The sequence below is a fragment of the Puma concolor genome, chromosome A3, assembly GCF_028749965.1.
Source record: "Puma concolor isolate L17-30 chromosome A3, mPumCon1.1.hap2, whole genome shotgun sequence".
In the NCBI taxonomy this organism is placed as follows: domain Eukaryota; kingdom Metazoa; phylum Chordata; class Mammalia; order Carnivora; family Felidae; genus Puma; species Puma concolor.
Window position 1 is genome coordinate 55,030,611 of NC_141669.1, and position 16,539 is coordinate 55,047,149.

Genomic DNA, 16,539 nt, shown 5'->3' on the forward strand with positions numbered 1-16,539 from the left:
TTTTCCAGGGAGAGTTTCCATAACTTTTATCAGATTCTTTAAGGGGTCTACAAACCATGAAGAGTTTCACCAAAGCTCATCATTACCACACTCAGAGGGAGATCATTCTAGAGGCAGCAGCCCAGTGACCAAATAATTTCCCACATGGTCAGTTAGCAAAGAAGAGAGCCAATGGGAGTAGAACATAGTACCAGCATGGGAAGAGAAGGCCATTCCTTCACATCTACTGTACCAGGCACTGTTTAGATTCTGGGATACCGCACTGAATGAAACAGAGAAAAAAATTCCTACAAAGTAGATTGAAGATTTCCTTCTAGCCAGGGGAGGCCAACTATGAACAAATGAGTGAAATATTTAGCATGTTATAAGAGGGTAGTACTAAGGAGAAAAATTAAGCAGGAAAGAGAGATAGTGAGGGCTGGGGGTAGGTCAAGGAAGGGGTTCGATGTCAAATGGGATGATTGGGGGAAGGTTCACTGAGGTAATAATGTTTGAGCAAAGACTTGTAAAAAGCAAGGTACCAAACCACACAGCTACTTAGGGAAAGAGGATTCCAGACAGAGCAAACTGCAATGTGCCTGAGGCAGGAACATGCCTAAGGTATTTGGGGAAGAGCAAAAGAAGTTGGGGGACCATTGCTGTAATTCAGACAAGACAGAATGGTATGTCAACCAGGATAGTGGTAGTGGAGATGGTAAGAAGGGAGCAGGTTCTGGGTGGGGAAAGCCATAGAAAGCTTCAGGAAGGGCTGGAAAGAGGCAGCAGCAACACATCTCAGTGACTTCCCAATATTTCAGGGGGCATGCCCTGCAGACCTAGTGGACCACAGATCAGAGGCACTTTACAAGTGGGACCAGCCTGTGATAAGAGCTGCCTACAGAGGTAGGAGACTCAGCCCCGCTCCTCGGCAACTGGGCTCCTTGGACTAATCATCTATTTTCTCAGGACACCAGTTTCCTGACTTACAAACAGGAAGAGCAAATGTCTGGCTTGCCTCGTGACCTCAGTCTTAAAATGCCGTCTCATCCTGAGATCTAGCATTCAGATTCCATGAGAGGCTTCAGAAACATCTGAAATGCCACGTCAGAGACAAATCCTGTTCTCTGAATAAGTAAATATGCTGTGCTCTTATTTCTCGTCCCTTGGACTTTCCCCTGACTGCAGGATTTATGCTTGACTTGCTTCTCAAGTGGTGGCCCTTTGAGGTGGGGTAAGGAAGAAATCCCCATGTAGATTAGGACTCAGTACAGCAGCTCATCATGGTAAGGCTGAACCCAGCACCATATAAGGCACAGAGGCTGCTATAGTACAGAGACAGCATTTTGACTCAGAATAAGTGCATAATTAGGCAATGTCCACTACCCTTGTCAATGCAGGCTGCCTAAAGCGCTGGACTGAGGAAAGCAGGAAACATCGATGGGGCTCACAGTCTTACAATCTGGGGCAATAAGGAGGGTCACAGCTAAGATTATCCAGGCTGAGGGGCGCCTGGGTGGCGCAGTCGGTTAAGCGTCTGACTTCAACCAGGTCACGATCTCGCGGTCCCTGAGTTCGAGCCCCGCGTCAGGCTCTGGGCTGATGGCTCGGAGCCTGGAGCCTGTTTCCGATTCTGTGTCTCCCTCTCTCTCTGCCCCTCCCCTGTTCATGCTCTGTCTCTCTCTGTCCCAAAAATAAATAAACGTTGAAAAAAAAAATTAAAAAAAAAAAAAAAAATTAAAAAAAAAAAAAGAAAAGTTAGCTTACTTAATTTAAAAAAAAAAAAAAAAAAAAAAAAAAGATTATCCAGGCTGAATGGTATACAAGAGAGCTTTCATAAATGAAAACCTCATCTTGGACTGATTAGCACAGTAAAAAACACCATATTTAGGAACTGGGAAATGGTTCCTGAAAGGAGGCTATTCTTTTTGTAATACGATGCGGCTGCTCACGATGGCTGTGGCAAGCACTCTTGAGTTTGGGTGTCCTATCAGTAACTTCTCTCCCAGGCCCGGCAGGGCAGATCACCAGCTACAGGACCACCTCCCTGCCCCAGCTCCTGAGTCTGAAAGTGGTCTCCTGCCCCCAGCTATCCAGATGGATCCTCCTTCTCAGGAGTATGGAATGGGGTGGTGGAGGCTGAGCTCGGCCTCTGCTGTGCTCGAGAGAGAGGTACAGGAAAGCTGGGGCTGGCACAGCTGGATTGGGCCAGGAGTAAGTGCCAGAACGCTGCTAAGGACGCAAAAACAGGCAGGCAGAGAAAAGCAGAATGCGAAGCTGATGGGTCCCAGAGAAACTGACAGGGTAAGTTCTGGGCTGATGGTTCAGTTCTTGGGCCCTAATCTCTTGAGCCCTCTTACCACTTCTCCCTTGGTTTCTTTGAGTAGCTACTGTACCTACCCAGTAAATCCTTCTTTGTTGCCTAACATCATTGGATGAAATTTCTATTTTTTGTAACCAAATAATCCCTGGAATGAGTTAATTAAGAGTATCTAACAACATGGGAAAACCCCTTTAGCTATAAAATAAAAGGTATTAAATTGTATATATTCCATGCTTGTCATTCTGGGGGAAAAAAAGAAATGTATATATGAATACCAACTGGATGGAAAACATAAAAATTCCTCTGCTGACTGTAGGGGTGACTGTTTTCCCATATTTTTTCAGATTTCCACAAAATTGTTACGGTGCTCATAATTTTTTTTAAAGAAACCATTGGGCAATCCAATAAATATTTAATATTTGAACTATAAGAACCCCCGCCCCCCCCCCCCCCCGCCACTGCCATGATTTCCAGAATAACAGTCAGGACAGTCAAAAAACAGTTATATACAGTTATCCTGGAGCTGACACAAATAAGTGCATTCCTAAAAAGTTGAAGGAAAGTGGTCAGTGGAGATCACCCGTATCAGTTCTTCATATTTTTATAACAGGAAAAAACACACAGTGGATTCACTTGTTTGTTAATTGCAGATTTTTTTTTCATAGCGGTTTTTCCTCTAGTGCAGACCCAACACCAGGTTTCCCAGAAAACTCAAACACCTGAGTTATGGAACCCAGAAAAGTGTTCACCCTGAATTCACCGAGAACCTGAGAGTCCGGACGCATCTCCTGAACCTCTCCCAGTCTGAGCGCCCCTACTCTGGCCAGCCACTCAACTGTCCTGTGTTGATCACCTCCTCTTAGCTTTCAGCATAGCTCTTGCCATCCATTCTCTCTGGCCCCACAAGGCCAAAACCAGGCAGAATCATGGTGCTGCGGAAGGTTGGTGCTGCTGGGGACTGGGGTCAACTGGTCCAACCCACCCATTTTACAAATGACAACTGCAGCCCAGAGAGGAGAAAAGGCTGCTTCAGGGCATCACACACATTTGCCGATGAGGTACAAAGGGCTGCAGTCCATCCAGCTAATCTAGAGTTGGCTCTCTGAGGTCACAGAGGGTGGGAAGCTAGATGCTTGGCAATGAGTGTGGCCTCAGAGTTGTCCTCTGGTGGTCTCCCCATCTTTGAGATGTCACAGACACCTGCCCAGGCAAGCCTGCAGGGTCCTTACCTCCAGAGGGTGTGCCAGCGACTCTCTTAAGGAATTTAACCCACTCCTCCATCTCCGCCTGAGAGCTGGCCATGAGGACATAGGAGTCCTGTCCAGTGCGACTCTGGTCCCATGAGGCTGGAGGAAGAAGTAACACTAATGAAGGTCTTCAAGTGGTAAGAGGCCAGGACAAGGAAAGTGAAGGGAAGCCAAACTTCAGCTGCTTCCTTGGTTCAATTAAACAACCAGTCAAACAACACAAAGCATTGTCTACTTATCCTCAAGGGAACTGAAGAGCTATGCACCTGAAACTCTAATTCTATAGATAAACTATTGAGCATCAGTGGTTTGCAACTGGGATGCCTTGGGCTGAGATCTGCTCCTATGGATGACAGAAGCGATTTCCTCCCAGAAAGGAAGAGGAAGTTCAAGGGGCAATGTCAGTGTTAGAGGAGACAGGCTCAGCCTGTATGAGATGGACTTTAGTCCTTCACACCATCACAGACATTTTCCTAAGCTATTCATAAGCTCAGCTGTTGAGACGGGGAGGGTAACAGCAACTCAGAAAGGAGAGACAATGAGCACATGTGTGTCTTCCTCACAAAATCAGTGCTTCCTATCCAGAATTTCTACTCTCCTGCCTACACAAGGCGTTGCACATGGTAGGTTATCCATAGATAGCTGATGGACAAATGAATTTTATTAAGACTTTCCGTACAATTTTCAATTTAAACCCATGATTATTCACAGACATATGTAATGTTTCCTGGGTTCTTGTTACCAAATGCATAAAAGGGTGGTGGAATTGACAAAGGAGTGGAGCAAGGAGAGGCTACCAAGAGAAAGAAAGGAAAAGTGACAAAAAGAAAAATTGGGACAGAGAGGGAGAAGTGAGGGGACAGAAAAGCCTCTAACATAGGTCTTGGGAAGGATAAGAACATAACAGCAGCCTCTTTCAATGACAGGATACTATTAAATTTCAAAGTGTCTGTGTAAACATCAACCCATTCTTCTCACAATGTCAGGGCATTTCTCTCTCAAAAAAAAAAAAAAAAAAAAAAAAGCCTGTCCTGGCACCCCAGTTGTGCCCAAACCTGTATATTCTTGCAGGGCAACAAAAGACTTTCAAATTCCCTTTGGTTTCCTTACAAAGCCTACCTTAATATCACTGAGCTCCACCTCCTTTTATGCTTTGGGACAACCTGATTCTGAATCCATCTTATCATTGGGTCATCAGCTCTTTTGACCAGAACAGTCAGTCCATGAGGCCCTGACTATTCCTGTGAGCTAGGTGTTTCCAGAAGTAAAATGAGAAGTAAAAAGTGTTCAGAGCAAAAGTAAAGAATCCAGTAAGAATCACAATATCCCTTTGAAACAGAATGGGCTCTAGTATCATTTCAACTCTACAGCTAATGGAGCTCAAGTCCAGAGATGCAAAGAGAACTGCCCATTGGAACCCAGTAAGTTACCACCAAACTCAAGGCAAGGCCCCTGGTCTTTCTCCCAATAATTGCCACTAGCCCTTACTGCTTTCAATTTGACCTTGGCCAAAATTTATCTGGTACTCTTCTCCACCATAATACCTATTCTCCACTCTGTTGTGTTATCAAAAACATGCCTTTTCAGTTTACCTTGATTCCTGGGAGATCTTTTAGTTTTGTCATTAGTTTTGTCTCTACTTCATTGAGATACATCCAGCTCTCAGGATGCTCCTGAATGGCCAGGGCTTATATGGACTGACCTTTCTGGTCAAAAAAGCTGATGACCTGATAACAGGATGGATTCTGGTCCCAAAGGGTGAAAGAAGGTGAAGCTCCATGGTATTAGATAGGCTCAAGAGATCAAAACCAAAGAGAATTCAAAAATCTTGTGTTGCCCTACAAAACAATTAATGTTGGGCACATTGGAGTGCCTGCTCTGTTCAAAATGATAAGTGAACCACAACCATCCCCACCTCAATCAGAATTTTTTCTCTTTCTTTCCTTTAATCTTTTCCATTGTGCTTATTCCATCATAAAAACTATTCCATTTACTCATTTATTTGGTTTGTTGTCAGTCTTCCCCATCAGACTGTAACCTGCATGTAGGCTGTTTTCTTCTCTTCCGGATTCCCAATTCCTACAATAATGCCTCGTTCATAGCAGGTACTCAAAAAACTTGTTGTAACAACCCACAAGGCAGTATAAGAATTAAATGCAAAAGAAGGAATAACTCTCTCTATCCCTGATGACTTCCTTTGGGTGGAAAGAGAACAGTTTATTCTGCTAGAGGTTAAGTAGGGAGAGGGAAGCTTGTCCTAAATTTTTGCCTTCCCCAAATAAAAAAAACATAGCATGAATACAGTGAAAGTCTTCTCCATGGCCTTTGTGCAGCTGACACTGGTGATCACAGAGAGAGGGCCCTGAGTAGGAAGGCCATTTCCTGTGCCAACACTGGCCCCTGAAATCATCCTGCATAAGAGCAGGACAAAAAGAAGAACTAAACATTCTCTACATCATAATACAAAAGGTGCCTCACTTTAAGTTGGGTGAAGACTTGAGAATCATGGCTCCTTCAGGAAAATGGTTCCCTACCTTATTATTGCTTTAGAATTGTATGTTCTGATGAGATGTATGTACGTGCAGATGCATGTGCATCAGGAGACCACAGCAAGTGTAATTGATAATGAAAAGCTAGATCTTCCCACCCTAGCACAGCAATCTTCAAGGGTTTTGGGGTTTTGGGCTTTTGGTGCAAAGCCCACCACGAATTTGCAGCCAGAGCTCTTGGTAGGGCTACCCTTGACAGAAAATTCAGGCTCTGGGACACATGTTACCATGGATGGTTGCATCCCACACATTGTTCTGGGAAAGGGGCCCTAGGACTAGAAGAAACTTGTGGGAAAAGAAGGGGGGTTTCTCAGAGAGGAGAGACTGAAAAAAAATAAACTCTTCCTTTGAGGAGGAAGAGAGATGGAAAGACCTTCAGATAAAAAAAAGCAAAAGAGAAGGGTGCCTGGGTGGCTCAGTCAGTTAGGCGTCTGACTTCAGCTCAGGTCATGATCTCACAGTTTGTGGGTTCGAGCCCTGCGTTGGTCTCTGTGCTGACAGCTCAGAGCCTAGAGCCTGCTTTGGGTTCTGTGTCTCCCTCTCTCTCTGCCCCTCCCCCACTCTCACTTTGTCTCACTCTGTCTCTCAAAAATAAATAAATGTAATAAAAAAAATTTTTTTAAAGCAAAAGAAAACTGGTTTATATGTACAATGGAATACTACTTGGCAATGAGAAAGAATGAAATCCTGCCATTTGCAACAATGTGGTTGGAAGTGGAGGGTCTTATGCTAAGTGAAATAAGTCAATCAGAGGAAGACAGATATCATATGTTTTCACTCATATGTTTTAGAACTTGAGAAACTTACACAGGACCATGGGGGAAGGGAAGGGGAAAAAATAATTTCAAACAGTGAGGCAGGCAAACCATAAGAGACTCTTGAATGTGAAGAACAAACTGAAGGTTGATGGGGTGGGGGACAGTGGAGTGGGGAAATGAGTGATGGGCATTGAGGAGCCCACTTGTTGGGATGAGCACTGGGTGTTGTATGTAAGCAATGAATTACAGGAATCTACTCCCAAAACCAAGAGCACACTGTATACACTGTATGTTAGCTAACTTGACAATAAATAAATAAATACATACATATACACATACAATACAATACAATACAATACAATACAATACAATACAATACAATGCAATAAAAAAGCAAAGAGTGCCCATTGGGAAGGAGGCCAACTAGGAAGAGCTGAACTTAAAAAAAAATTGTTTTTCTTTGTTTTCTATAGTAATAGCCAATTTTAGGATTGGTTTCTACATTATAATTTCCTTTAGTTATCTCTCAAATAACAAACATTCATAAGGCACTATCTATTAGTCACTATACTCAGTGTGCCAAATATACTTTTCATCAGCCCTCACTGTCATCATCATTGTCCCCATTTCACAGATAAAGAAACAGAGACAGGAAGAAATTAAATAACTTGATCACAGTTACACAAATAGAAAGTGGCAGGGCCAGGATTTGGAGCTGGGTGGCATGGCTACAGACCGGGCACTCTCAACTCATTGCTATGTTGGCTTCCTTGTCATTTCTTATGCACACGGCTGCCTTGTGTGAGTGGTAAGGAGGCAGTTAAGGGAAGGAGAGCCCACTCAGGGGACTCGTAGCCTCCCCTGCTGTGTCAGCCTGGCTGCATAGCCAGACCAGCAGTTCTGGAGTTCCCGGTGGGGCTGGGGCCGGCAAAGGAGCAAGAGACAGGGGAAGCAGAAATATATTTGGTGCACTTGGTATAGTGACTGATACAGAGTTAGTGCCATGTAAATGTTTGGTATTTGGGGGATAACTAGAGGAAATTATAATGTAGAAATCAATCCTAAAACCGGCTATTACTATAGAAAACAAAGAAAAACAGTTGTTGTTTTTTTAAGTTCAGCTCTTCCCAGGTGGTCTCCTTTCCAAACTGCACTCCTTTGCTTTTTTATCTGACGGTCTATCCATCTCTCCTCCTCCTCAGAGGAAAAGTTGCATGCTAGGCTCACACAAACACGGATTCCCCTTGAGACAAAGACAGCCTCCCCCTGCCCCAGATGTATTTGAGGAAGGTAACTCTAGCCTGGGAAAAAGCACCCTCTAGTGCGCTGCTAACACGCACAATAGTGAATTTCAGCACCTGACATGTATTAAGTGCTCAGTAATTTGGGGCTGTCATTTCTTATTAGGTCATGTTGAACCATATGTGACTACTGACTGTAGACCATTTTTGACCTACCAAAATGACAGTTTCACATCACTCAATTTATATTTTAACTATTTTTTTTAAATCTCTGATTCTTTTTTTTCCCTAATGTTTATTTTTGAGACACAGCGCGAACAGGGGAGGGGGAGAGAGAGAGGGAGACACAGAATCCGAAGCAGGCTCCAGGTTCTGAGCTGACATCACAGAGACCGACGCAGGGCTCGAACCCACAGACCATGAGATCATGACCTGAGCCAAACGGGCGCTTACCGACTGAGCCACCCAGGGTCCCCATATTTTAACTATTAATTTTAGTGTCCCACTCAGCTTCAAAACCGAGCTCCTTTCAGTGAGCGGGAATGATGTACTTTTCCGAGCAGTGTCCCAGGGCCTAGGGAACACCTGGCTGCAAGTGTGCACTGACGAAAGGCTTCCAGAGTTGTACCAAGTATGTGCCCACTTAGTTTGCCTGCAGGCTAATGAACTAGTATAGGTTCATTAACTATATACAGAACAACTATGCATTCTTACTAGGTTGGTTGGTTAGCTGGTTGACAGACTCAGCCTTGACTTCTAGGATCCAGAAGTAAGATGGGAATATAATGTACCTCTGCCCCCACTTTGGTTGCCTACCTGGAATGACTTCAAAGACAAACTTCCCCGCTTCTTCTGGGTTTGTGGCGATCTCCTTGATCGTACTTCCTGGTAAATACATGCAACCCTGAAAGAGCAAAAGTTAGCTCCTTAAGATAAGCAGCAATTTGGTCACCTATAAACTAAAATTAAGTTGAAGGACAGATAGGATAATGACGGGATAGGTGAGGGAGATAGGTGGAAAGGAACATGAAAAGCTAGCATCCCAGTTTTGAATGGGGCCCTTCTGCTATTCAGGTCTCTGTCAAGTTAAGTGACAGCTATCTGAGAGTAAGCTAGGTGCCTCGAGAGAAAAGAACAAATCTTGACAGAAGAATGAGGGGAAAGGGTGTCATCGCTGACACCTGTCTCCTCGTACTTTTCCAACCACCTGACTTCCTGGCCAAACCAGACATCTGATCTTTGTAAGCAAGGCAGAGACTAGTAGGCCTCGCAGAGATAGTTATGCAGAAGTAGTGTGGCGTACCATTCTACCTGCCCGGCTGCCAGGGATTCCACTGGGGGCCGAACCACAGGTAACCATTCAAGAAGATGGGGGTACTTAGTAGCAGCAAGAGTTGCTGAGCAGCACATCCCAAGTGTCTGCCCCTTTGCTAAGCACCTTGAATGTATTATTCATTTAGTCTTTGCAACAATCCTCCCAGCAAGGTATGGTTACGCACATTTACAGGTGAGGAAACTGGGAATCAGAAAGGTTCTATGACATTTGCCCAGTGTCACAGAGCTAGTAAGTGACAAAATGGTAATTCATCTCAGAAGAGAGTTAAAGCTGAGGTGGTGGGGACCCATCAGCTCAACGGCCCCTGGAAGGGGGGAGGAGGATCATGGACCCATGGCAGAGAGTGAGGGCGCGAAGGACATGTGGCCTCTTCTATGCGAATATGTTGTCAGAAACACAAGTCACTTCCAGCATGTGTTTGCTCTGTGCTCTACCACTTACAGGGCACGGTCACATGCACTATCTCATTAGATCCCCACAACAACTCCGTATCAGAAGCATGGCAAAACTTGTCACTTCTCTTTTGTAGATGAGGAAACCAATGCTTTGGAAGTCTAAGTGACTACACAAAGGGACACAGCTTATTTGTAGGAATTATCAGAATTTCTCACTGGCCATGATAGCAGCGTGTCTGATGCTAGCTGGGTAAACATACGTGTCTTTGGAACAGAGTGTGAATGGACAGGATTGGCATCAAAGAATCTATTAAAATCAAAAACAAACAGAGATCAGCCTTGAAAATTCCATGAGCAAATAAAACCCATTTAGTCATACAAACAAGGTTCCATTTCACTGACTTTGCAAGACAAACTTGACCTGGATCATTTCTTGCTTATGCCTCTGGAAATCATAAGCAAAACTTGAGCTGTAATCACTGACCAATTCCCTATCATTTAAGGAAATTCTAACATTGTAAGTAATCACTGTGAAGAATAAACAGTCACTGCTTTCTCACTTAAAAAGCTGCTTTATAACAATATATCCCTGAGCTTCATTCCATGTTTTGGTTTCAGAACTTCCAGTTTGCAAACTGTCTTTTTGGTGTGTACACAGTAAACTTTTACTAATTACTACTTTGGTGATGTATTGGTTTTACTTCTGTTATTTCTGAACTTTTGACAGTCTTAACAAACTCTCAGATCAGCTCAGGAGCCTGAAAGAACAAATGTTTCTTGAGGGTCTAGAAATAAAAATGTCTAAGACTGAGTGAGAAAAAGAGTAGAAGAAAAAGAAGAAGAAGAAAAGGAGGAGGAGGAGGAATAAGACAGAAGAGGAAGAGTAGAAGTGGAGGATGGGGTGGAGGAAGAGGGAGAAGGAGGAAAAGAAAAAGAAAAAATATCTATAAAAGGGATTTCCGCATTTTTCTACATTTCTCTAATTTTATTACTTAAAAATAACTCCCACCTACATGATCATCATCATCTTTAAATAATACCAATGGCCTCAGAAAAAAAAAATGACCCTGAGATTGTGCAGCTGGCCTACTTTGCATGAGTTATGGCATTAGAATAAAAAGTTGTATTATTTTTTTTAATTTTTTTAATGTTTATTTATTTTTGAGAGAAAGAGAGAGAGAGACAGAGCATAAGCAGGGGAGGGGCAGAGAGAGAGAGAGAGAGACAGAATCTGAAGCAGGCTCCAGACTCCAAGCTGTCAGCCCAGAGCCCAGTGCGGGGCTCGAACACACAGACCACAACATCATGACCTGAGCTGAGGTCAGACACTTAACCAACTGAGCCACCCAGGCACCCCAAAAGCTGTATTGTTTTTAAACAAGAAAGAGCACTGCCTGGCAGAAGAAAAGGAAAGTATAATTTCAGAGGTGTCTGCCTCTTCTAAATACCTCTCTACGCTATTATTTGATATGCCCAAATCACCTTCATCCCAAAACAGTAAAAATAAAATACAAAATATATTAGTACCATTTATTGAGCAGTTACTAGGTGCCAGGCTCTGTGCTAAATACTCTAAATACACTATCATATCAAATCTTCATAAAAACTCTGTGAAGGGCAGACTGTTGTTTTCCCCAATGCAGAGATGAAGTAAGGGTCAGAGAGGTTACTGAGCTGATCCAAGATCACAAAGCGAGTTAATAGGAAAGTTGTGATTCAAATCCCAGTCAGTGGAATTTCAGAATGACAAGTAAGGCTTTACTTACAAGTCCCACTTACTTGCTGGAAGAAATAACCATCAGTTAAACTTATTCCCACCAAGACATAAATGAAAAACTGCAAGCCCTTCCTCATCTTTAAAAAAAAAATTTTTTAGGGGCGCCTGGGTGGCTCGGTCGGTTAAGCGTCCGACTTCTGCTCAGGTCATGATCTCACGGTCCGTGAGTTCGAGCCCCACGTCGGGCTCTGTGCTGACGGCTCAGAGCCTGGAGCCTGTTTCAGATTCTGTGTCTCCCTCTCTCTCTGCCCCTCCCCTGTTCATGCTCTGTCTCTCTCTGTCTCAAAAATAAATAAACGTTAAAAAAAAATTTTTTTATTTAAAAATTTTTTTAATGTTTATTGAGAGAGAGAGAGAGAGAGAGAGACAGAGTGCAAGCAGGGGAGGGTTAGAGAGAGACACACACACACAGAATCAAAGCAGGCTCCAGGCTCTGAGCTGTCAGCACAGAGCCCGACACAGGGCTCGAACCCACAAACCGTGAGATCATGACCTGAGCTGAAAGTCGGACTCTCAACTGACTGAGCCATCCAGGTGCCCCTAGCCCTTTCTCAGCTTGAGCACAAGAGCCCTGAACATCATGAATGAAGAGAGGAGAGTGGGAAGCGGTAACCGAGACAGTAGTGGTGGTGGGGACACTGATGGGGAGGAGGGAAATGGCTCCGGGCAGGGAAGGGACCAAACTGTCCCTTTCACCTGCACAGCCAGTCGACTGGGGTGGACTCTGTACAAAGATGGAAGGAGGTGGGCATGTGTGCTGGAGGCCACAAGTCCTAGGGCAATGAAGCAGAGTGGACAGCCCGGCAGTGGTGTGCTCACAGCAGCTCACAAGAACAAACTGTTACATTCTCAAGAACAATGTGAGCCAGCTGTTAACCACAGCTGGTATCAAAAGTTAAATTCTATAAGCTTACAATGAACTATTTTATTTTTAAAAAAAAAGGTAATACTCAGAATTCATAGTTTCCTAATTATTTACTAGATTTTACTATTATTTCTGTATGTGTGGTTATTTACATCTATCTGTGCAGTAAAAGTACTGTGAAACATTGTGCTTCGCATGTCTCTTCTCAACTCTGTAATCAGTGATGTCATGTTGGCAGCTTGAATCAGCCATGATGGGGCATTTACACCACGGATATTGGCTAATGCTGCATCATTATCAGCTCACCACCAGAAAGCCTTTTGTGAAACACTTTCCCACCACTGACAGACAGCCACCTGCGGGAACGTCCCAGAAAGCCGGGAGATGACCCAAGGGGACAACTAATCGAGGATTGTCTAGAACCATCATTGTAGTAGGGACTTGAGGGCAGTTTGCTGAGGTTCTGTTTTAAACAGTTTCCCCAACAAAGAACCTTTGGGAATGAGTTCTATGAAGGTAAGTTATAGACTTACAGAGCATTGTGCTGTTAAAGCTGGACAGAACTTGCTGAGACCTCGGGGGAAGAAAATGCACTTAGACTTGCCTTCTGTTGAGCCCCAAGCTTCCCGGGGAGTATGCACAAGAGTCTGTCATATAGGTTCCATAATTTATTTAGTCATTCTCCTTTGTTGGACATTAGGTTCAAAGTTTCTCATTATAAACAGCACTGCATGTATCTTATTTCTTTTGGATCACTTCCTAAAACCAAACTGACTTGGTGTAAGCATATGATAATTTTTGTCACTCTTAGAAATCTGGCCAAAAGGGTTTTCTAGAAAGTTTTTTGCATATCATCAATGTACATGAGAGCCTTTTTCATCTGAATGCTCCAAGATCACTGGGGTTTCTGTTTGAGATTTTTAAAGGAATAGAATGTGTGCGTGTTCTTTTTGAATTTACAACTAATTTAGGAGCACCTGGGTGACTCGGTAGGTTAAGTCTCCAACCTCAACTTCAGCTCAGGTCATGATCTTGCAATTCATGAATCTGAGCCCCATGTTGGGCTCTGTGCTGACAGGTCAGAGCCTGGGGCCTGCTTCAGCTCAGCATCCAACTTCAGCTCAGGTCAGGATCTTGCAGTTTGTGGGGTTGGGCCCCACAATAGGCTCTGTGCTGACAAGTCAGAGCCTGGAGCCTGCTCAGGATTCTGTGCCTCCCTTTCTCTCTCTGCCCCTCCCCGGCTCATGCTCTGTGTCTCTCTCTCTCAAAAATAAATAAACATCAGGGGCGCCTGGGTGGCTCAGTCGGTTAAGCGTCCGACTTCGGCTCAGGTCATGATCTTGCGGTCCGTGAGTTCGAGCCCCACGTCAGGCTCTGTGCTGACAGCTCAGAGCCTGGAGCCTGTTTCGGATTCTGTGTCTCCCTCTCTCTCTGACCCTCCCCCGTTCATGCTCTGTCTCTCTCTGTCTCAAAAATAAATAAACGTTAAAAAAAATTTTTTTTAAATAAATGAATAAATAAATAAATAAACATCAAAAAAATTTTAATAAAAATAAATAAATTTATAACTAATTTATACCTTTGTTATAGAAAAATTAGAAAATGGACAAAAAAGAGGAAAATTAAAAACTGTGTGAAATTCCAGTTCTCAAAGATAACCACTATTAATGGGTCTGTGTATTTCTTTCCCAGCCTTTTTCCATAAATACAGATTCATTATTTTTTCCCTCAATAATGGGATTAGTACATACATCATCCCCTGATGTAAACTGGCTTTTTCTGGTTTTGTTTTCAAAGCAATATTATGCATATCTTTCTATTTCAAAAAATATAAATTTAGGACACAAACAGCAGAATTGTATTCTATTGTATAAATATATAAAAATTCCTTGATATAACTTAGCCCCTACTACTGGGCATTGTTTTCAATATCACTATTAAAAACAATACAGTGGTAAAAATCTGTACAGGGATTTTTGATTATCCACATCAGTCTTAAGCAAACACTTTGGTTAAATTCCTGGAATCAGAAATGCAAGGTCTAAGATTTTGCAAAAATTTTTAAGTCTATTTATTTATTTATTTATTTATTTATTTATTTATTTATTAGAATTCCAAGCAGGCTCCATGCTATCAACACAGAGCCCTACGCAGGGCTTGAACCCACTAATCATGAAATCATGAGCTGTGACAAAACCAAGAATTGGATGCTTAACTGACTGAGCCACCCAGGTGCACTGAAGAGTTTGCATTTTTAAAAAGGCATGTATTACACTCCAGAAAGGTTGTACAGATTTTCATTTTCATCAGCTGTGCATTATAATTCCTGTTCCCTGTCCTTACCAACACTGAAATTTCTGTAAAATCTTTTCTAATTTGTTAAGGGGATAGTGATGCCTTGTTAGATTACATTGCATGTCTTTAATTATTACTGAGACTGAATTTTTTATATACACGTATTGGCTCTTATATTTCTTTGGTAAATTGTCTATTTGTGTCATTTGCTCATTTTTCTATTGAACTATTTGGACTTTTAAAAATAGATTTGAAAGAATATTTTAAATATTAAGAATATTTGTTTATGATATTCATACATATAATATTTTCTTCCTTATTATTTGCCTTTTCACTTTATGATGTTGGTTTTTAAGATACAGACATCTTTAGTTATGCAATTAAATTAGTCTTTCCCATGTGCTGTCTTTGTTGCTTATGCTATGCTTAAAAAACACCTGCCTTCCAAAGATTATGCAGATAACTGCATTTTCTTCTAGGATTTTTATGAACTTTTTTTTTTTTTTACATTTAAGTCTTTAGTCTATCCAGAATCATGAATGGTATGAAACATAGCATAGAAATATGCCTTTACTTTTTTCCAAGAATTTAGCTAATGTCTGTAACTTTTATGCCATTTCTAGATGTTTGCAATGTCTATGAATCTCAAAACAACATTAAATGATAGCATTAACAAGTACTTTATTCTTTGGGGGGGCGCCTGGGTGGCTCAGTTGGTTAAGCATCCAACTTCAGCTCAGGTCAGGATCTTGCAGTTTGTGGGTTCGGGCCCCACAATAGGCTCTGTGCTGACAAGTCAGAGCCTGGAGCCTGCTTTGGATTCTGTGTCTCCCTCTCTCTCTGCCTCTCCCCTGCTCATGCTCTGTTTCTCTCTGTCTCAAAAATAAATAATAAAAACATTTTTTTTTAAAAGTACTCTATTTTTAAATTTGTTTTTTAGTTTATTTATTTTGAGAGAGAGAGAGTGTGTGTGTGTGTGTGTGAGCAGGGGAGGGGCTGAGACAGAGAGGGAGAGAGAAAGAATCCCAAGAAGGCTCCACACTGTCAGCACAGAGCCCAGCACGGGGCCCGAACCCACGAACTGTGAGATCATAACCTGAGCTAAAACCAAGAGCTGGCCACTTAACCGACTGAACCACCCAGGCACCCCAAAAGTACCTTATTTTTAATAGATTTTCCTTTACCTTAATGAAATAATTATGGATATAAAGCAGACAAGGGTGCCCAGTTAACTCTTATTTGTAATAATAATATAAAAACATCAGCCCAAATAAATTATAGAATGTCCATACAATAGACTGTTCAGCCACCATTAAGAATTATACTGTAGAAGAATATTTAATAATAACTTATGACTTATCATTAATTTTTAAATTAAAGAATGTTATTATACTAATTTGTATTTAGAATAAGCGAGTTTCTAATTATATATGTATAGAAGGAACTAGAAGAAGTGAGGATTTAGGTGGTTATTTCTTGTTAATGGGATAATTTTCATTTTCTGCTTTGTGCTCTCTGCATCTCCCAAATTTTCTGCCATGCACACAGATAGCTTTTGTGATAAAAAAAAAAACACATCTATATAAAATAAAATCTTCTTTCTAATACATTATCATCTTACTCCTAAAAGCTTTTAAAAACTTTTTATAACTGAAATGAGTAATTGATTTTATCAAATGCTTCTTGCAGCCACAATTTAGGGGTTGCGTAGTTTTTCCTTATTTGACTTATTGATCTCACCCTATTGATCTCAACCTATTGATCATATTGTATTAAC

General features: G+C 42.1%; 1 protein-coding gene across 3 annotated transcripts in view; it reads right to left on the minus strand.

Moving 5' to 3' along the window:
* The window catches only part of ARHGAP25 (Rho GTPase activating protein 25), a 91,554-nt gene that overhangs the window by 30,782 nt on the left and 44,233 nt on the right, over positions 1-16,539 (minus strand). For 2 of the 3 annotated variants that reach the window (XM_025932447.2, XM_086700960.1), the window contains exons 3-4: positions 8,911-8,998; positions 3,529-3,645 (exon numbers count right to left, since the gene is read on the minus strand). In XM_025932447.2, the coding sequence (XP_025788232.1) occupies positions 3,529-3,645; positions 8,911-8,998 (205 nt within the window). The remainder of the gene's footprint in view (positions 1-3,528; positions 3,646-8,910; positions 8,999-16,539) is intronic. The other variant, XM_025932448.2, reaches the window with a different exon arrangement.